The sequence below is a fragment of the Corythoichthys intestinalis genome, chromosome 18 (genome assembly GCF_030265065.1).
Source record: "Corythoichthys intestinalis isolate RoL2023-P3 chromosome 18, ASM3026506v1, whole genome shotgun sequence".
Classification (NCBI taxonomy): domain Eukaryota; kingdom Metazoa; phylum Chordata; class Actinopteri; order Syngnathiformes; family Syngnathidae; genus Corythoichthys; species Corythoichthys intestinalis.
This window is the reverse complement of record NC_080412.1, coordinates 42,338,428-42,361,348: the sequence shown is the minus strand read 5'-3', so window position 1 is coordinate 42,361,348 and position 22,921 is coordinate 42,338,428. Positions and strand designations below refer to the sequence as shown.

The 22,921-nt window shown below is 39.0% G+C and overlaps 1 protein-coding gene across 1 annotated transcript; it reads left to right on the top strand.

Moving 5' to 3' along the window:
* The first annotated feature begins 280 nt into the window (after positions 1–280).
* spry4 (sprouty homolog 4 (Drosophila)) lies at positions 281–14,950 on the top strand. The gene is made up of 2 exons (XM_057821783.1): positions 281–531; positions 8,788–14,950. Exon 2 carries the CDS (start codon positions 8,838–8,840, stop codon positions 9,951–9,953), a length of 1,116 nt encoding a protein of 371 aa, XP_057677766.1. The 5' UTR covers positions 281–531; positions 8,788–8,837; the 3' UTR covers positions 9,954–14,950.
* Positions 14,951–22,921: the final 7,971 nt, after the last annotated feature.

The following is a 22,921-nucleotide window of genomic DNA, read 5'->3' as shown; positions in this document are numbered from 1 at the left end:
ACGCCTTTTCCCTCTTTCGTCTCATTCACCATTCCTCCCCATTCACAAAAAAATCTGCCTCAACCCGGCGCATGCGTACCGCCACCCGGAATCCTCCCCATTCATAAAAATGTAACCTCCCGAGTCTCAGTCCCTCCCATTCACAAAAAAAAAAAAAAAAAAAAAAAAAACGAAGCATCTGCGCAGCACCCCTCCCCTCCTCCATCTCCTCTCCCCCCTAACCCTCCCATTCATAAAAACTCAGCCCACCCCTCCTCTCCTCCCCTTCTCCTTCCTTTTTTTCTCCTCTCGAGGAGGTTGCAACATCACATCCGAGAGCTGCGCGTCCACAACCGCAGTCGCCTTTTTACGCACCAATAAGCTCGGAGGAGAGCGTCCTCTCTCCCTCCTTACATTTTTTTAAAATCCTCGTCTCTTTTCCCCCCTCTCCACACTACTGGACTACACGCACTGCTACTGGAGCTATACTAGCGATTGGGAATAATAGACGTGTTGCGCAACGACGAGATGACATTTTACCCTGAAAGCACCGTAAGTACGCTTGCTTTAACGTGGATGTTTGAAATGGACTTTTTTGCGACGTGTTTGCACTTGGAGTCAATATTTAACCAGCGCCAAGCAAAAGTGAGGGCATAGGAAGGCGAACTTGTGACGTTTAAAGACCTCGGAGAAGACAACTGCATATGCCTGCATGGTTATTCTGCTATTAATCACCAAAATCAACCCGGTAAAATCTGGTTATAAATACGACATTTATTCTCTATATCTAAAATCGCCGTTTTATCACTTAACAGCATGTCAATCAGAAGAAAAAAACAATTATTTCCCCTCCGCATTTAGTCATTTTTGCGGAATTTTTGAAATTCAAATGCAAGCACGCGTCATATTCTCCCATCAAGATTAATTCGTGGTCATTTGCATACATCACGTGTCACAATACCCATATAAACACGCTTTTTTTTTAGTATATTGAGACACAGCGTCCGCCTCCGGTTTTTATGACTCAGTCCATTCACATATCGAAAAGAAGGGAGGGACGAGATGAGATGAGGGGGGTGCACGCACAAATACATGAAGCTCATGCACGCACAGTTCCGGTTCATAATGATCCCGATTTGATGGCAGCGGTGCAACAACAGATTTTTCCGAACAGGATTTTGCACATTTTTTTCCCAATGAGTCAAAATAAAAGCGCACATGCGCACGCTTTTGGTTCTATTCCATTTCTGGGCTGGAAATTGAGTGGAACGTACCAAGTATAATTCATATTGTTTTAATAGAATGGAATAAAACGTCAAGGAGAGAGAAGAAGAGAGAGAGAAAATCAGCATGACTGCAGCGCTTTGAGTCATGCTTGCAACAGTCAAGCGGCGTTCATTCACAAAAAAAAAAAAAAAATGGAACTGCAGCCCAGCTTGTTCAAAACGAAGGGACGTGGACTCGTTCATGACGGCGATAGACGTCCATTTTATTTGAATTGTGAGAGAGAGAATGTATGAGACGCTTATAGCCGTCAATGGTATGGACCAGTTCAAATATACAGGACATCTATAGTCATTAACCCTTACACAGTGGAAAACGTGAAGAGTAGAGTGATCCCTCGTTTTTCACGGTTAATGGGTAGGAAAAATTCACCACGATAAGTGAAAAACCGCGAAATAGCGACCCCCACCATTTTTTTTTTTTTTTGTCTTCAGTGTATTTATTCAGATTTAGCATTGAAAAGAGATACATATAAGACATGTTTTTTCACTTTATTTCCCAAAGTATAGTTTAAGAAAAAACTTGTGCATATAAATATTTCAATAGTTTTTAAGCACACGTGGAAATTAAGGCCCCCGGTGGCCGAAAATGTCATTGCATATAACTGACTTTCCCATACATGGATTTAAAATTAAGACTTTGCCGGTAAAATGTTTTCTATAAATGTTGTAAAGCAATAAAACAAACAACATACCGCGAAGTAGCGCCTCCTTCCACCATTTTTTTTTTTTTTTATGTTCAGTGTATTTATTGAGATTTAGCATTGGAAACAGATACATATAAAGCACTTTTTTTCCCCCACTTATTTTACCGAAGTATAATTAAGGAAAACTATATAAATGTTTAATGAATGGTTTTTAAACACTTCAACTGTAATAATTATGTTAAGTTTTAGACGTACATTCCATTTGAATTGTGGGAGTCTGGCAGGCTTTCTCAGGTCAAATTTATTAGACGCTTATAGCCGTCAATGGTAGGGACCAGTTCAAATAGACTGGACATCTATCGCCATCAACCCTTATACAGTGGAAAACGTGAAGAGTACAGTGATCCCTCGTATTTCGCGGTTAATGGGGAGCTGAATCCGCCGCGATAAGTGAAAAACCGCGAAGTAGCGCCCCCCCTCATTTTTTTTTTTTTTTTTTTGGTGCATTTATTTAGATTTAGCATTGGAAAGTGATACATAAAACACATTTTTTTCACTTTATTTTCCCCAAAGTATAATTTAAAAATAACTATATAAATATTTTAATTAATTTTTTTTTTTTTAGCAATTCAAATGTAAGAATTATGGTTTTAGTTTTTTTTTATTAAGTTTTAGACATCCATTCAATTTGAAATGTGAGAGCCTGGCAGGGTTTCTCAGTTCAAATGTATTACACACTTATAGTCGTCAATGGTATGGAAACATGAATATTTACAGTGGAAAATGTGAAGAGTACAGTGATCCCTCGTTTTTTGCAGTGGAAAAACTGCAAAAGCCCCCCCCCCCCCCACACAATTTTTTTTCTTCTGTTTTTTAGGTTCACTGTATTCATTCAGATTTAGCATTGGAAAGAGATACATATAGTACACGTATAAAGTATAATTTAAAAAATAATAATAATAATAATAAACTTATTTTATGTATATAAATATTTTAATGAATAGTATTTAAGATTACGCAGGGATTAAGCTCCCTGCCCCCCGGTGGCCGAAAATATCATTGCATATCACTGACTTTCCCATATATGAATGTAAAATTAAGACTTTGCCGGTAAAAGTGTCTCTAAATGTTGCAAAGCAATAAAATAAATAAAAGCAAAGCAATAAAACAAACAACATCTATGAATGAAATGGGCAAGCACTTCAAATGTAATAATTATGATCGGTTTTAGACGTCCATTCCATTTGAATTGCTAGAGCCTGGCAGGTTTTCTCAGTTCAAATGTATTAGACACTTATAGCCGTCAATGGTATGGAAACATGATTATTTACTGCCAGCTCCTCTCAGTTCAAATAAACTGGACATTTATCACGATAACCCTTACACAGTGGAAAACGTGAAGAGTACAGTGATGCCTCATTTTTCGCGGTTAATGGGGAGCTGAACCCACCGCGATAAGTGAAAAACTCTTTTTTTTAATTTTTTTATCTTCAGTGTATTTATTCAGATTTAGCATTATAAAGAGATACATACAAGACATTTTTTCACTTTTTTCCCCCCAAAGTATAATTAAAAAACAAAAACTTATGTATATAAATATTTTAATAAGTGGTATTTAAGCATACACGGAGATTAAGGTCCCCTGGTGGCCGAAAATGCCATTGCATTGTCATTGCACTTTCCCATATATGAATTTAAAATTAAGACTTTGTCGGTAAAATGTTGTCTATAGAAGAAGCAACCCCCCCTTTTTTTTTTTTTTTTTTTTTTACTAATGTTCAGTGTATTTATTCAAATTTAGCATTGGAAGGAAAGATATAATACATGTTTTTTTCACTTTATCCCCCCCCCAAAAAAAACATAAATATTTTAATAAATGGTTTTTAAGCAATTCAAATGTAATAACTATGATAAGTTTTAGATGTCCATTCAATTTGAAATGTGAGAGCCTGGCAGGTTTTCTCAGTTCAAATGTATTAGACGCTTATAGCCGTTGAAGGAGACAGTACCTTTTCTCGTATTTACCGATCGACTGTTTGTATTACTCTCACACAGTTAATAAAATCAATCAGGGAATAGCATCGTTTCTCGTATTTACTGTTTGTTTGTATTACTCTAACACACCCAATATAAAATAAATAGCACTTGTACCATAGTTTAAGGAAAACAAGCAGAATATATGGCATAAGAGATACATGACGCCTTCTTATCACGGAAACCCAATGTGTGCGTCATGCAACTGACTGAGCAAGACTGACGCTGACAAGCCCACGTCTGCACCAACAACTCTTGCAATCAGTTCTCCCTGACAGTCCAGAAAAAATGGCGGGACACCCTGTCCCAACACAAGGAACACCGGAAAATGCTTGTTATCCAACTGATACCACGACTGGCAAGACTCCAAGAGCCCCTTTGACGCTGAGGTAGCAAAATCCACAACCCTCGTTGCCCTAACAACAGTAACTCCCGAATCCTCCTGTCCAATCCACCGACAGACAATAATCTTAAACAACGCCCAAACACACCCTTCTTCCTGCCCACGGCCCGCACAGCGAGAGCTTTCAAAAGACAATGCTTTACTAAGCGTTGTCATTTTTTCTCGGGAACCTTTTGTTGACGTGCGATAGGGTGACCTTGCCTCCCCGCCGGAGTCTGTTTCTGTTTCGCCTTGCCGTTTGATCGCTGTCAACCTAAATAAATTGTCCATTTGTACTTCGAAGCCCTTTTCCAGCTTTCAAAATGGAGTCAGCACAAAGGCCTTTTGGCCAGGATGTCGTAGTCCCGCCAGCCCGGGTCGTTGGAGCTGCGCCAGCGCGGGTCCAGCGGTTCGGCTGGCGCAATTCCAGCAGTCTGGCTAAAAGGTCAGATTCCTTCAACGTCAATGGTATGGAAACATGATTATTTACTGCCAAATCCTCCCAGTTCAAATAGACTGGACATCTATCGCAACCCTTACACAGTGGAAGACGTGAAGAGTACAGTGATCCCTCGTTTTTCACGGTTAATTGGGGGCAGAAATCACAACAATAAGTGAAAAACCGCGAAATGGCGCCCCTCCTCCAATTTTATTTATTTATTTATTTATTTATCTATATATTTATTCTGTGTTCAGTGTTTTTATTCAGATTTAGCATTGGAAAGAGATACATATAAGACATGTTTTTTCATTTTATTTCCCAAAAATATTTTTTTTAAAAAAACTATGCATATATGCGTGGAGATTAAGGTCCCCTGTTGGCCAAAAATGTCATTGCATATAACTGACTTTCCCATATATCAATTTAAAATTAAGACTTTGCCGGTAAACTGTTTTCTATAAATGTTGTAAAGCAATAAAACAACATACACGAATGAAATGAACAAAAAAATATATTTTTATAATGGGTCAAAAATTATTTTTCAAACTGATCCTCTGATTAGCACATTAGAGACGGTCATTTGCTTTGCTTCGCCAAAAAAAAACAAAAAAACACCTGAGGACAGAAGAGGCAAGTTGGATATATGTTTTTTTTGTTTTGTTTTTTTTAAACCTAAGCTTTCAAAACTGACAACTACTGAGCGAGAAGTCCATGAAACGGCGGCGAGCACCACCAAAACTTTGATCCACTAAAGACGTTAACCCTCAAAAATGATTGGAAACAAAAAAAAAATGTGCATTTTCAACTTATTATTATACATGTTGCTTGCTGGAATATTCAGTCAAAAAGGATGCGGCGTCTGCTTCTCATCTAGGTAACACAGGAAAAACGCGCGCTCATACACGCACGCACACACAGCTGCAATGCCTGTGTGTACAAGCATGGGCTAAGCTACTATCCGAGCATATATATTGTAAAAAAAGTCAAACTATGTTTTTAAGCACTTCAAATGTAATAATTTTGAATGTTGATGTTGCTGTCCCACCAAATTATTTTTAAACAAGAATAAAGTAGAAAAATGCTTGTCTTTCATTGAGTGAGTCCACTCAAATCCTCTCAAACTGCTCACTTACATATAATGAGTTGCCACAGCAACTGTTTAACAAGTTAAACAATGATTGACGTATGCGGTACTTTGAAGTTTTGGCTTCCAAGCGTCTCTGGCAAGATTAAAGAAACTTTTAATTCACTATATTTTAAAGTAGATATCTGTACTTTTCACCTCACTACTTTTCAAATTGTCGCTAACGTTACACGTTACTTTTGTTTGTTTTCTTTTTTTTCTCATCGTGAATTGATAGTTTCGTTTTCATGCCTTCGGCGGAATCGTTAAGCCCCTTGCAACTATTCCGTAACTGAGCACTAGAGGCAGCAACACAAGTTCAAGCAAGATAAGGCAGGTGAACAAGATGTTGACCCAAAAAAAACACCACACATTTGTACAGTAGGTGGCGATATGCACCTGATAGTTGCTTGCTAATCTGCCATTAAGCTAAATTTTGGAGTTTTTGAGCTTGTTAAGCTTCTGTTTATAGTGCAATCAATTTTATTGCTTGTTTTTCTCCCGCACAGTTTTAAATAAAACTGAGCAGTTAATTAATTTTGTGGCTCTTTCTTTGAATATTGAGTCAGATCTCTGTTAGTATGCATATAAAAAAAATATGTATACGTGTATTACATTTTTGCACCGGGAGAAAATACTTTTACTTTTTACTTCTAAATTTTAAAGTGAGTACTTTTGTACTTTTACTTTAGTTTTTTCTTAGATACTTATACTTAACGCTTTATTGCCAAATGTATCACATTTGATACACCTAAAATTTCATGATTTTGAGAGTAATTCAGAATTTTGACATTTCTTTTTGAAAAAAAAAAATGATGAATGCAAGTCAACACATGCATCTGCAGGTTCCATGAGAAAAAAAAAACAGGATTTAGCTAGGGTTATAGATAGCTTATTACGCATATTATTTTGACATTTCTTTTAACAAATTTGAAAAAAATGTTTCATTAGGACCTTATTTTTCAAATTTTGGGAATTCTTTGATAATTGCTTCATGTTGCAGGTTTTTAAAGGTTAAGTATTTCTTTTTGCACCTGTATCTGTACTTTTACTTTAGTAAAAAAAAAAAATTTTTTTTTTTAAAAAGGTACATCCACCGCTTCCAGGTTGGATACGGCAAATATTTTTATAGACAGCCTATCTATATGTACTTATTATGTCAAAAAAGGTTCTGGAAGGATAGCGCAAGAAATTTATTTTGCCTCCCCCAACCCCTCCCAAAGCAATTTGGTTCCCCCGCCACTAGACAGCACCCTAGGCAGCCGCCTAGCTGGCCTATACCCAGGGCCACCCCTGATCATATTCATAATCCCCGTGAGACACACATGAAAAACGCCTTTCCATTTAGAAAAATTACCAAAAATCGCTATTGTTAGCATTACTTTGTATTTTTCATTTTCGGGTAATAAAATTGAAACTTGTTGATTTAAAGTGTTCTTTAAATTAAGGTTTATATGCCGAATGTGTAATATCCATCCACCAATGTCAGTTACATATTGTAAGAGTAACTGTTACTCAGCAAAGTAACTGAGGTTACATTTCATGTTCCACACGTTATTACCAGTGTTGTTTTCGTCAACGATGACTATAACGAAAATATTTCGTCGACGAACAATTTTTTTCATGACGATGACGAGACGATAACGAGCTAAAAACGTATCTTGGGAGACTAAAACTTAATGACAATAATGCCAGTTTTCGTCTGACGAGACGAGAGCGAGATGAAAATGCGCCATAGTTTTCGTCGCATGTTCACGATGTGTGCTACCCCCCCCCACTCACACACTAGTCTAGTGTCCTCTCCAGTCTCCCCATTGCTTGTTTTGAGACACACACGGTAAGATTTGTCTTCATATCTCGGCAACAGAGAATATGCAATGTTGTTTTGGCCTAATAAGGTCCGTGCTGTGTGCTAAATGTAACTCGTAGCATTAGCATAGAATTCACGTTCATGTTAGCAGTAGGCTATTGCTAACGGCGAGCTTCCTCCTAAACTCTCGGATGACTTTTTTACATACAGTTCGTGGCATCCGGGTGGGTATAACTAATTGAAAATAATGCAGCCTGCTGTTTTCCTGCTGATTGTGTATTATCACGTGATAGATTTGTAAATGCTACAATACTAGTATGTGCTCGTCTGTCAATGTTCATTGGAAACCGTATCAAACATAAATTGTTAAATATAAAAAAAAAAATAACCATATTTTTGAGTGAAACCTTTGAATTTTACAGACAAAAATATTGAGTTAACGTTGACTAAAACTAGACAAAATTACTCTGAGTTTTCGTCAACAAAAACTAGACGAAGACATACACATTTTGAAATGACTAAAATATGACTAAGACTAATAAGTATTATCGTCCAAAAGATAAATTTAAAGGGCTGCAAAAAATAACATTACTCGCCACGCTAAATGCTAATGAGAACGCGAACGCTACGCTAACGTTCCGAGCATCCTAGCCAATCATGATCACGTTCACAATGGCGTCACAAAATCCTTCCCTCCTCCCGCCTCTCACTCTGCTCTCTCCTAGGTGAAAAAAAAATCAGACAACTCGCGCTTCGTTCAAGCAAATTGTAGTAACGTGCCTCTTCACATCCTCAGTAACGGTAACTGTGTTCCAAAGATGGGAAAAGTGATGAATTAGATTACTTACAACTGAAAAAATAACCAGCGCCGTTATTAACAGACATACCACTGGTTGATATGAAATCAGAACAATCTGATTTGACACCTCGTCATTGGTAAAATCCATTTCTACTTGCTGAGGTCTGATTCGACAACAAACTAACCTGAAATCAAGTCTACCGCATCTTACAAATACGTTGTGAAGTAAGCCGAATCTAAATGATTCCATTATTGAATTCGTCTAAATTTTCCTGTCTTTCTTTGCAGTCGTGCTAAATGCTGCTTTAGAGTGACGAGTGCCAGGCAGCAGCCTCCACATGGAGTCCAGGGTTCCTCAGCACATCCCCAGAGTGTCCTCCTCCATCATATCTCAGCCTCTGTTGGACAACCGAGTGCCCTACGGCCGCCTGCAGCACCCTCTGACCATCTACCCGATCGATCAGATCAAGTCCTCGCACGTGGAGAACGACTACATCGACAGCCCAGCGGTCGTCTCCCAGCAGCCGTCGGGTCAGAAGGCAGCGAGCAGACGGATCAACTGGGCGGGTCCCAACCAAGACGGGTTCGTGGGGGCCAACCACAACAACCATCACAATCACCAGCAGCACCACCATCAGGGCCGGTGCGAGCCTCACCACGACGCTACCACCCACCCGTGGATCTCCTTCAGCGGGCGGCCCAGCTCCATCAGCAGCAGTAGCAGCACGTCGTCCGAACAGAGGCTGCTGGATCACGCTGCGCCGAACCCCACCGTGGATCACCATCCGAACCTGCACCTCCACCAGGGCCTCGTCAACACAGTTTCCGGTCAAAGTCCGGGATGCTTGACTTCTTCAGAACCGAAAGTCCTCACCACCTCTTCCTCCGTTTCCTCGTGCGCCTCCTCCACTAAATCGCTGGACCTCAAGTCTGGGAAACTGCCCACAGGGGGCCAACAGGGGTTGTCGCTTATTCCGTCAACCCCGGCCGAGAAGAAGCACCTCCTCCTCTGTGAACACTGCGGTAAGTGCAGATGCACCGACTGCACCCTTCCCCGGACCCTGCCCGCCTGTTGGGTCTGCAACCAGGAGTGCCTGTGCTCCGCTCAGAGCCTGGTGGACGCTGCCACCTGCATGTGCCTGGTCAAGGGGATCTTCTACCACTGCACCGAAGATGAGGACGACGAAGGCTCCTGCGCCGACAAGCCCTGTTCGTGCTCGCAGGCTAACTGCTGCGCGCGCTGGTCCTTCATGGCCGCCCTTTCCGTCGTCCTGCCTTGTCTGGTGTGCTACCTGCCGGCCACGGGCCTGGCTAAACTGGGACAGAAGTGTTACGACAACGTCAGCAGACCCGGCTGCCGCTGCAAGAACTCGCAAGGGGTGGTCTCGGTGTGTAAAAACGGAGCCGTAGAAGCGAAAGCGGGAACACTTGACAAGCAGCGGCAGGGGTCGTGATACTATATATCCTGTCTGGTCTCGGCCTTGCTTGAAAACATACTGGACGCCACCGCAGTACTTGTTCAGTCTCTAGGGACCCCTTAACCAATCCCATTAATCTGCTGGAAGTTGACTCATGTAAAACAAAAAGGTACTTAAATAGCTTCTTGACCTGTGTTTTGAAAGGCTGGATGATTAATCCAAGTGTTGGCCGGTAGGTAGAAAAGTTTAGGTGAGACACCACCCACCCACCCAGGAGCGCAGTAGGGTTGTTTTGCAACTGGAGGCACATTGTAACCTTGGGTAATTTTGTAACTAACCATAAGATGACATTGGGAAAATATTTACAGTATATACAAGTTAAAATAGAGACCTAGATATCTTTATACCTTTGCCCTGCCCTCAAAAGCACAGCCTAGTGTTTTGAGTACCGACAGTTAAAATATCGTGCGCTGGCTTGGTAATGCTGGCATTCCATTTGAAAATGTCCCTAAATGTGCAAGATAAAGCCAATTTTATTTTGTAAACCAGGCTGAGAACATCTAACAGAGGCTGAAGGTTAAAGCAGAATCAGTTTAGAGGTGGCTAACGCTAACCTGCCAATGTGTCATAGACCAACACCTTCTCAGGGACTGTCCTCTGCAGATGTAGAACATGTGCTACATTCGAGACCTCCTGGGAAATTCGAATTAAGCTATTTGATGATTAATTCTAAAAAAAATTCAGTCAAACCGACAATTAATTAGGGATGTCCCGATCGCATATTTCGGCACCCGAGTCACCTGATGTTGAGAATCTGCCGAGTCCTGATCCGATACCAACAAATACAAGTTCAAAACATGTTACTGTCCCACCGTACCGCCTTCGTAATGTGAATTATTTCCAAACAAGGATAATTAGCAAAATGCTTGTCTTGATCAAATGCTTCATTGAGTGAGTCCACTCACACTGCAGAGAACAGCCTCTCACTTACCACCGCACAGTTATGCAAGTTTAACGATGATTGACATATTTATGCCTTTGATCATAGCGCTTCTCTGGCAAGATCAAAGTTACAAACCTGTCAATCATCGTTAACTTGAAGTACCAAACGCAAGTTGGACAGTTTAGCCTCACTGCTTAACAGGAAGCAGGGAGGCTGTGGTGCTGTACGAGCATGAAGCAGAAAAACAAATGTATTTTTCCTAATTTTTCGGAAAAAATTGCGCGATCGGCCTGATTTACGATCACATGATCAGATCGGGACAGCCCTACAATTAATTGTAATAAAAAGTAGCTAACAACCACTTTATATGCAGAACAAGACATGTTATAACAGATCATTAAATATGATATCCGTGAAGTTGAGCTCAAAGTTGGAACCCCTGGACTTCAATGCACGTTCACAAAAGTCGTGAATCCAAAATGTCCGACTTTCCTGCTTTCTCTAATGATTGCTAATACAAAAGCTAAGAAAATTAACAGCTAGAAATATGTAACTGACAATTAATTAGGGATGTCCCGATCGCATATTTTGGTACCCGAGTCCGAGTCACCTGACTTTGAGAATCTGCCGATACCGAGTCCAGATCCGACACCAATAAAAAAGTTTGTAATTTTTTAACAAAAGTTCCATGCATGTTACTGTCCCACCGTGCCGCCTTCATAATGTGAATTATTTTTAAATAACGATAATGTAGTAAATTACTTGTCTTTTTCAAATGCAGAGAACAGCCTCTCGTTTACACAATAAGTTGCCATAGCAGACTTGTGCAAGTTTAGCGACGATTGACAGATTTTTGCCTTTGATCTTAGAGCCACAAAGCTTATCTGGCACGATCAAAGCTATAAACCAGTCAATCATCGTTAACTTTAAGTACCAAACGCAAGCCGGACAGTTTGGCCGCAGTGCTTAAGCAGGTGGTAGGGCAAGACGCTGTGGCGCTGTACGAGCATGAAGCAGAAAAACCTAAAAATTAAATTAAAAATCCGATCCTTTTCAATCGATTCCGATCCTCAGAAAAATGGCGCAACCGGCCCGATTTCCGATCACGTGATCAGATCGGGACATCCCTACAATTAATTATAATAAAGAGTAGCTAACATATTACAGCAAATCACTAAATACGATATCAGTGAAGTTGAGCTCAAAGTTGGAACCCCCGGACTTCAATGCACGTTCACAAAAGTCGTGAATCCAAAATGTTCGACGTTTTCTAATTTACAGGTAGTCCCCGGTTTACGACGGACCCAACTTACGCGATTTTGACTTTACGACGCTGATGTTCCGGCCGCCATTTTTTCTTGAGTCATTTTTTTCATTCGAGTAAAGGCTGAGTTAAGCTTCTGCGGCAGACCTACGCCGTCAAGGCAGACCCGATTTACGACCCTCAGCCGTAGCCTGACGTGCAGCTAAACAAAATTATGACTACGCGTCGCATTCAACGCGTAGTAACGTGACGCAAATGGACTCTGATTGGTCCGCCCAGACTATTGTGTCCGGTTCAGCACGAAATCACCACTATTTACAAACATTCTTGCGCTAACGACCACTTCCCCAACGGTCTTCTGCGTCACCTGTGCCTCTACATTTGTATGATCAACATTTTTTGTTCAATGTTAATGAGCTGAAGATCCACACTTAGTGTTCCATCTCCGTTGGCATTGTTGTGTAACCGGAATAAAACTAGAAGTCGACAAGGGTCCCCCAAAACCATACAAACACAACGCCACACCCCTCTAGTGGCTTGGCGGTGAATTACAGAGCAATGCGTTCCCTTGCCGCAGAACTATCGAATGCTCATTGACGCAGTCACTGCAACGCAGAAGCATAACTCAGGCTTAACAGTGTCGCGTCCGCCATTTTATCGTCAGTCGTGCAGTTTTCACTTATTTTTTAAATTTCATTAATACTTAAAATACACGTTTTTGGACAGTTTTTTTTTAAATCAAGAGGGCGTTTAGAGGTACTTAAAGGGTAATTCCGATTTACACGGAAATCCTCCAGCGCAGGAATGGAACTTGTTCGTAAACATGGGACTACCTGTATTGCTAATTAAAAGAATTAAGCTAACAAAATTAACAGATAGAAATGACTTTTCCATGTGAAGATTGCGCAATTGAAAGCATACTAAAAGATGCAAATTAAACACGCCACTTGCACAACCTTGATTTGCTTTCAGAGGTTGAAGCAAATCTCTTCGAACGTACTAAAGCACAGTATGAACGCCCTCAGCTGTTCTGAGCTATGTGCGCTACTTTTAGCGCGGCCCGAGTGTCTTCATCGTCAGTGCTGCATAGCGTTCTCTTTTAAAGTCTATTTTTGTGGCTTGCATGAGGACATTTTTGGGGCAAGCTTACGGTCGCATGTCATCACTGTCCGAGGTGTTCGCCGCAGTGGTTATGCACAAACGTCGGGGGTCAGAAGGGTGTTGACGACACCAATTTCTCCTCAAAAATTAAAAAAAAAAAAGAAGAAAAAAGCATGCTGCCCTTTAAAACTGAAGGACTTTTGTGTTTTTTGGGGCGTAAAGTCGGTCTTTGTTCCTCCATTTTCACGGTAGACTCCTTTGCTCACAGTTGTCTTGTTGCACAAAAACTGATTACACACTGTCCATCGAATGTATGTGGCAATATTAAAAAAAATAAATAAATAAAAAAAAAAGACATAAATCAGTTTAGGTAAAAGGTGCCAAAATCGAAGAAGAGAGGCAGAGCTCGTAGATGAGAAATCACAGACGATATATTTAGTAATAGAAGCTATGCAGGTAAACGAGTTATTTGCTGTAAATAGTTTCAGGATTTTTGTGTTCTTTAGTGAAGACAACTTTTAAATGTCCTTGAAAGGTTGCATGGTACACTATAACTATGACTAAGTACAAATTACAAAGAGAATATATTAGATATCTATTTTGAAGGGAAGGAAGATTTTAAAAAAGCTGTGTTTGATTGAGTGTGTGAGAGGAAGCACTTGAGTTTGAAAGAAGTGTCTCCTGCAATAAAAAATTGGATCGGAATTGGAAAAATTCTCGCTGTCGATGCCCTGCGTGGCTCATTAGCAGCTGAAGGCTAAGCTAACTCCCTCGCCTGTGGATTTGTGGAGTGCACAGAAGGGAACACAATCCACCCGTGTCTGGATCGACCCATTTTCTGCTGCCCACCCGCCCCCCTTTACGGTGGTGATTGACAAACACAGCTGCTGTGCGTACATTTGTGGCACGGCTCAAGGTTGTGTCGTCGCCGCCGCCTATTTAGCCCCGTCTTTCCCGATAGTCTGCCTTTTGAAATCTGCCCGGCTTAAAATGACAATTATTGGGTTGATTTTGTCCTCCGATGCTACACTGCCATCAAGTCGCTCACTTTTGGGCCAACGTTACTGACCATGCCTTTGCAACGGCAATGTTTGGGGGGGAAGCGAAGAAATCTTTGCTTTTTTTGTTTTGTTTTGTTTAGATATAACGGAAAGGAGGAAAAAAAAGCTCTCATATAAAAGTTTTCCCTTTATAGATATATTTATTTTGAAGTTCTATTTTATATAGTATTTATTTAGATGCCAACTTTCTGTTTGTGAAGAAAGCTTATGTTGAAATGGAATGTACATTGACAATGGAAATATATATTGTTAAATACACCAATCTACTGTGTGGCCTCTTTTGTCGATTGTTGTTCGTCACTTCAGACGTAAGCTAGCACGGTACGCGGCTTTGGTTTGCTAAAATATTATTTAAAATTTCAAACATAAGATTGTGCTTATGGGCTAGCCATGCAGCTACCTTAGGAAACTAGCATGCTATAAGATAAACAACGGCCCTGTAGCTATACACTGCAAAAACACACCTCCTTAAAAGTAAGTAAATTCCCTTGTTTTCAGTGTATATCTACTAAAAATAAGAGAAATGATCTCCCACTGCTTCAAGTAAATTTTACTCAGATTTCTTGAAATTAGAAAAGCAGCTAGCTGAAAATAAGATCAACACTTGTTTTAAGCAATAAATTAGTATATTTAATCCTTAAAAAAAGCTTTTTAACACATTATCTGAAAGCAAATTTTTCTTGCTTTAGGTGAAAAACTACTAATTTGTAGATGTGCATTAATAAAAACAAATAGTAATATTTATTTTAAAGTGTAATAATCTGACACAATAATCTGTTAACTAGTTTTTAACTCTCAAAGCAAGATCGAGAAAATTATTTGACTAGATTTAGGAAAAATTGATTCAGATGTTATAAATTTGCAGTGTATATGTTAAGAAACGAAATTTTAATTTTCAAACATAACATTCTGCTTATAGGCTAACAAGTCAGCTAGTTTAGGAAACTAGCATGCTATAACACAAACTAAGTACCTGTAGCTATACACTGCAAAAACACACCTCCATAAAATGAGTTAAATTCCCTTGTTTTCAGTGTAAATCTACTAGAAATAAGTGAAATTACCTCCCAGTGCTTCAAGTAAGTTTTACTCACATTTCTTGAAATTAGAAAAGTAGCTAGCTAAAGTTAAGCTTAACATACTTATTTTAAGCAATAAAGTAATAAATTGTTCCTAAATCAAGAATAGATATTGTTCAAAACATTATTTGACAGCCATTTTTCTTGATTTAGGTGAAAAATGACCAACTGTTAAATGTATGGTCTTAATAAGAACAAATAGTAATATTTACTTAAAGTATGTAGAATAATCTTACACTCTAATCCAGTGGTCCCAATAATCATCTGATTATTTGATTCAGGTGGACAAGGACATGGAAAACAAGCTGGATAGCGGTTCTCGAGGACCGCGTTTGCAGACCCCTGCTATCTGTTCACTAGTCTAAAACACTCAAAACAAGATGGAGAAAATTATTTGACTAGAGTTAAGAAATATAATCTGATTCAGACGTTATAAATTTGCAGTGTATATGTAAAGAAACAAAATTTTCAAACATAACATTGTGTTTATGGGTAGGGTTGCCACCTGTCCCTTAAAATAAGGAACAATCCGAAACTGGGAATTAAATGTTGCTTTCCGTATTGAACTAATACACAATACAAATGAATAGATACATTTCTATGCATTTTAGGAGTTTTTGGGATGTCCCTTTTTTTCTCTGCCTGTACAGCTTTGGGTGCGAGGGGGGGCGTCCCGTATTTCTCATTCCTGAAAGGTGGCAACCCTATTTATGGGCTAAACATGCAGCTAGCTTAGGAAACTAGCATGCTACAAAATAAACTAAGTAGCTGTAGCTATACACTGCAAAAACACACCTCCTTCAAACGAGTTAAATTTCCTTGTTTTCAGTGAAAATCTACAAGAAATAAGTGAAATTATCTCCCAGTGCTTCTTGTAAATTTACTCAGATTTCTTGAAATTAGAAAAGCAGCTAGCTGAAAATAAGCTTGACAGACTTATTTTAAGCAATAAATTAGTATATTTAGTCTTTTTTAAAAGTTTAACACATTTTTTAAAGCAATTTTTTCTTTATTTAGGTGAAAAAAGTACCGATTTGTAGATGTGGTTTAATAAAAACATAGTAATATTTATTTAAATTGTAATAATCTTACACATTAATCTGTTAATTACTTTTTAACTCTCAAAACAAGATGGTGAAAATATGACTAGATTTAAGAAATATAATCTGATTCAGACGTTATAAATGTGCAGTGTATATGTTAAGAAACAAAATATTAATTTTCAAGCATAATATTGTGCTTATGGGCTAACCATGCAGCTAGCTTATGAAACTAGCACGCTATAAGATAACTAAGTACTTGAAGCTATACACTGTAAACACACACCTTCTTAAAACAAGTTAAATTCCCCTTGTTTTCAGAGTAAATCTACGAGAAATAAGTGAAATTACCTCCCAGTGCTTCAAGTAAGTTTTACTTACATTTCTTGAAATTAGAAAAGCAGCTAGCTAAAGTTACGCTTAACACACATATTTTAAAAAATAAATTACTATATTTAAGCTTAAAAAAAGCTTTGAAATGTTAGAAATGTTCCTAAATCAAGAATAAATATTGTTCAAAACATTATTTGAAAGCTATTTTTCTTCATTTAGATGAAAAATGACCAACTATTAAATGTATGGGCTTAATGAGAACAAATAGTAATATTCATTTAAAGTGGAATAATTTTACACCTTAATCCAGGTCTGCAATAATCAGATGATTATTTGATTCAGGTGTGTTAAAGGAGGGAGACATGGAAAACAAGCAGTATATAGCGGTTCTCGAGGACCAGACTTGCAGACCCCAGCTATCTGTTAACTACTCTGAAACACTCAAAACTAGATAGTAAATAAAATGATCTGATTTAGAGGTTATAAATTTGCAGTGTATTTGTAAAGAAACGAAATTTTTAATTTTCAAACATAAACATTGTGCTTACGGGCTAACCATGTAGCTAGCTTAGGAAACTAGCATGCTATAAAATGGTAAATGGTGTTATATAGCGCTTTTCCACCTTACAAGGCGCTCAAATAAACTATTGAACTTTTGGTTTTATCAGTCCACAAAATATTTTGCCAAAACTTCTGTGGAGTATCCAAGTGCCTTTTTGCGAATATTAAACGAGCAACAATGTTTTTTGGGGACAGCAGTGGCTTCCTCTGTGGAGTCCTCCCATGAACACCATTCTTGGACATAGTTTTACGTGTAGTTGATGTGTGCACAGAGATATTGGGCTGTGCCAGTGATTTCTGTAAGTCTTTAGCAGACACTCTAGGGTTGTTTTTTACCTCTGAGTATTCTGTGTTGAATTCTTGGCGTCATCTTTGGTGGACAGTCACTCCTTGGGAGAGAAGCAACCGTGCCAAACTCTCTCTATTTGTAGACAACCTCTCTGACTGTCGATCGATGAACATCCAGACTTTTAGAGATGGTTTATAATCCTTTTCCAGCTTTATACAACTCAACAATCCTTGATCGCAGGTCTTTAGACAGCTCTTTTGACCGAGCCACAATGCTTCTCATCAAGACAATTCTTACCAGGTGTGTGTTTTATAGTGGGCAGGGCAGCAATAAACCACTCATCAGTGATTGGGCACACACCTGACTTAAAATGTTTGGCAAAAATTGGTTTCAATTGCTCTTTAACCCTAAATTGCCAAATGTATCACATTTGATACACCTAAAATTTCATGATTTTGAGACTAATTCAGAATTTTGACATTTCTTTTTGAAAAAAAAATGATGGATCCAAGTCAACACACACATCTGCAGGTTCCATGAAAAAAACAAACAGGATTTAGCAAGGGTTATATATATCCGAGTGCTTATTACACATATTCGACTTTTCTTTTTACAAATTTGAAAAAAGGTTTCATTACGACCTTATTTTTCAAATTTGGGATTCTCTGATGATTGCTTCATATTGCTGGCATTAAAGGGTTAAGTCTCCTTAGGCAGAGGGTTCACTTACTTATTTTTCCCCCTAACCCTAACCCTGTTTGCATGCTATCCTCATTAAGATATTAAAACCTACAAATGTTTGGGTGGTTTTAGTTAAAGCAGACACTGTTTTTTTCATCTGTGTGATTTTGACAAAGATCAGATCACATTTGATGGTGACTTTATGCAAAAATGTGAGAATTTCCAAAAGGTTCAGATACTTTTTCATACCACTGTATGTACATTAAAAAATGTGTTGCGGTCGACTGGTCGATCGTGATCGACGTAATTAGCACCCCTGGTTTAGCATATCAATTATTTTAGGTTCATATTTATGTGAAATGTAGCCCTGACCCCCATTCACCCAATCTGTTTGGTCTTATTAATGTACCACCCCAAGCAAAAAGTGCACATGCAGGTTATGCTGTTAAATCGTCCCTACCAATGTTGAGACCAAACCTACACCCTTGAAATACCAATTAGCAAGTGTTAGGGATTCCCAGAGCATGTAAAGGCAGCATTATTTCACGCTTTTTCATAGATTGTTAGGCTACAAATAGTATGGCAAAATAGCTCATTTAAATACGTCGTCTCTCAAAGGAACATTCGTGACTAGAAGGCAATCATTTCGACTGTTGTTCTTTGTTTTTGGTTTTACGGCACAGTCTTTAAAAGTTTTTTTGTTTTTTTACATCACCGCACGGACTTCCTGAGTCGCACACTTCCTGTGAATGGATCGCACTTTATAAAAACACAGGCGGGCCCACCAAGGCCAAATAAAGCGTTGACTGAATAGGGAGCATTACATAAGTCTGAGGGCAAAGTTGTCAAACTTCCTACAGACGCTGTCATGCAATATGTGTGTGCGTGCCGTGCCTAGTTCAAATGACAATTACGGTATACATTAGTTGGTGACAATCTGGATGTGTCACATTCTTTTCTTTAAGAGTGCTGCACGCTAACTTCTCAACTCTTTGACCCTCCTGTCCTGCACGTTCAGTGGCTTAACCCCTTCAAAGCACACTCACGCAAACGCCTCCGACATATGCTTCCTGAATGTTTACCTGAGCACACCTGGGAGGGACAAAGGAAGGGGCTTGAAGCAAGCAATAAGGACAGAAAAAGGAAGTCTCATACACACACACGTAAAAGAGGCCCTGCAGCCACAACTGTGCCTGCAACAGGTGAGCAAGCTGCCCGTTTAACTGTCGCCTCTGTCAACGTAACACACCTGCATCCTGACTTCCTTCACACCTAAGTTGTCACCTCCCCAACCCCCTTCCTTGCTAGCCTGCATACTTTTCAACACAGGAAGTTGCCAGTGTTTATTATCAACCGCAATCTAATGAGATACAATACAAATGCAGATTGTGGAACAGCTGGGACTGACTATTGAATAACATATATAACAATAACAATATGCTGATTTTAAGATATACTGGTCCTTCTCAAAAAATTAGCATATTGTGATTAAGTTCATTATTTTCTGTAATGTACTGATAAACATTAGACTTTCATACATTTTAGATTCATTACACACAACTGAAGTAGTTCAAGCCTTTTATTGTTTTAATTAGGGATGTCCCGATGCAGGTTTTTGCACTTCCGATCCGATACCGACATTGTTTTGCACTTCCGATCTGATACAGATACTGGCTGATACCGATACTGGCCTATCTGAGCATGTGTTAAAGTTTAAAGTTATTTAGCCTCCTTACTTAGTTGTCAGACTCATGTTGAAAAAGGTTTTACTACTCTTGATAACAACTAGCCAGCTGAATTAGGTGAGTTTGAATAACACACAACGGTTGGTAACAAGAAACTGACCTGTTTATTCAGTGACAAACACAAAACATTAGAAATAACAAACAGAAATGGCATAGTCAGTCAGTAAAACGTGCAAATAATATTGTAAACTGTCTTAAAAAAGCAAAACACACAAACAACCTCAGTGGAAAATCCCGCAAACCCACCAAGCTATTAGATGCTTTTAATGTTTCGTGCATTAGTTACAAAAATTTGAATAAAAAGCCTCTCAGATTTAAAAAAATGACTATTTCAGTATCAAGTTAACATTTTAAAACAGTAAATAAAATACTCAAGTCCCCATTCTGTATAAGCAGCTTTAAATTACATTCAATTCATTTAATTTTGCGAATCAACTGTTAAAGTTGTTAAAATTGCTCCCGTTATTCCGTTATTTCCCTTCTGTCTACTTTCGACATGTGAAAGTTTTAAAACTGTTTTGAAGATAGATTCAAGTCATGATTTTGCCGATTTAGGAGTATTTTAGATAAAAAGTTAATTAGGTTCGCTTGGAAGGTTCACAACAGCTACTAGGGAAGTCTCCTGCTTTAAGATGGCGGCTGTTTACTAACGCAACTAGTTTTCAATACTTCAATGTTGCCAACGCCGTCGAGTCTGTCATTTTGCATCTAGTTCTATATACAGTACATATGATACCTATTATCTACAGTAAAACGATGTTGACGTAGTTTGTAGCGGCTGTCAGCAGCAGTCAGGTATTCTTGTGTGTTTTCATCCAGCGGCATGAGTTGAGCTAAAGCCGTGAGTTGAGCATTGGCATTACCCGGGTCTATGACAAGCATGATGTTTACTCTCGGGACGCAATGCGGTCCGTTTCTTATTGCGTCCCGAAGACCGCGCTGTGTATTAGTTCCGCTTTACTTGACATATTTCAATAATCGGAATTTGGATGTTTGTGAATCGTTCTCAAATCTTCCACGACCGAATCGCTCAAGGATGTAATGACGGCTGGGCATGTTGAACCGTGGTTCTAAGTGTTGGATGGTGCGTCTTTAGTCACGAGAGATAATGGCTCGTCATCCAGAATGAATTCTTCGACTCTTGTTATTCCCTGGGCTTTGTGACTGTCGAGTGCCAGTTTGTCACACATAGCAAAAGTTTCTGCCAGTGTTAATTGCGTAGGACCTTTCTTTTTGTCTTCAGTTTTCTTAACATATTTCTTATATTGTTTGCGGTGGTATTTCGCTTAATGCTTGATTAGGTTGGTTGTATTAAAACTTCTTACAGCTTTACCACCACGCTTGACTTTATTGTGGCATATGTTGCACTCTGCCTCTTTGTCTTTGTCGTCCTTTAAGATGAAATGATCCCACACAGCTGACATTTTTAGCGATAAAGTCTCTCGGTAAATTGGGAGATGGTAATGTAAATGTAGTGTGTTGAAGGTGTGCCGTAAAATGCGGACCAGATTTTAGGGAAACCGAAGCAAAAACTGGAATGGATTATGTAAATCGGTGCGCTGGAAAACCCGGAAGAAAGAAAAAACTTGGTCACGGATATAATTTAGGTTGCACTGAGATGTTCTTGAAAATTAAGACCACGGTGAAAAAATTCCAGACTTACAACAGCTAATTTAATACTTTTAATACCTTTAATAATGGAAAACTAAATTCAATGCTTTTTTTAAAATACTTTTAATAATCCGCGGGTACCATGTTATACCTGTCCACACTTCGTTTAAGGTGCGTTTAAGGGCCTCCCCAATTCTGCAAGGTACGCCTGCATTTGCACAAACTAGCATGCGTGAAAAGGAGCGGTTTACCTCTGAAATGGAAACTCATTCCTAGCCCGCAGCAAATTTCGAAAATACTACACCTTCTAGACTGTCATTATTTTGTGATCACTGTTTTTTTCGTGATCGCAATTAATCGCATCACACAGGAGTGAAAGTGGAAGGGAGAGCACGCTCTGCTTTAACGAGCAGGCGCCGTGTTGTGATTGAAATAAATCGTTATAAAACAAGGGAAGCCTGACATCATTACTTGGGATGTTACAATTGATGCTCAGTTGCGCTCTCACCACTTGGAAAATAACAAATGGAAGCATATGGTGTGGCGCTGAGTATATTTCCTGGAAGCAGCAACCAGGACTGCTTGTGCATAAATGTGGCGATCCTGGAAGTGGCAACAGTTTTGACAGGCAGAAATGTCTGGGGGAAAAAAACTGATCGCGCGCCTCTTTGACTGGGGGTACCACGCAGGTCACTTTTCGCGGTTTAATTTTCCTGTACGCATTTTTATATACAGTACTCATGTTCGATCGGCATTGAGTTGGGAGGGGATTGGAGACACCTTGGGAGACAAGCTCTGTAAAAAACCCATCCTATTGGATTCGCCTGGAAAACTTAATAAATTAGTGCTGCATCGATTAATCGATTAACTCGAGTAATTCGATTAGAAAAAGATGCAAATCAAATTTTGCGTCTTCGAGTATTCGTTTAATTAGAGTGGTGTTGTAAAGTTTTGGTTTTTTTTTTTGAAAGTGTGTGCATTTAGATTTATTGATTTGGGTGGATAGTCATTTAACATGACTGAATCCAGCTGTTCCCTGTTAAGATCAACATAAGGTAAGTTTTTGCTTGAATTAATATGTTTGTTTTATGCATTCATAATTTAATTTACGGATATATTTAGCCATTTTTTGTGGGAATATGTGTTAGACCTATTTGTTAAGAGAATTGTAAAAAAACATCAATTTATCGCATTTAAGCTAGCGGATTTTTGCTATGCAAGTTATCCAATTGTTCTCTTGTTGTTCTTAGAGCCTCGTTTATTTATTTATTTATTATTATAGCGTTTGAGGCTAAA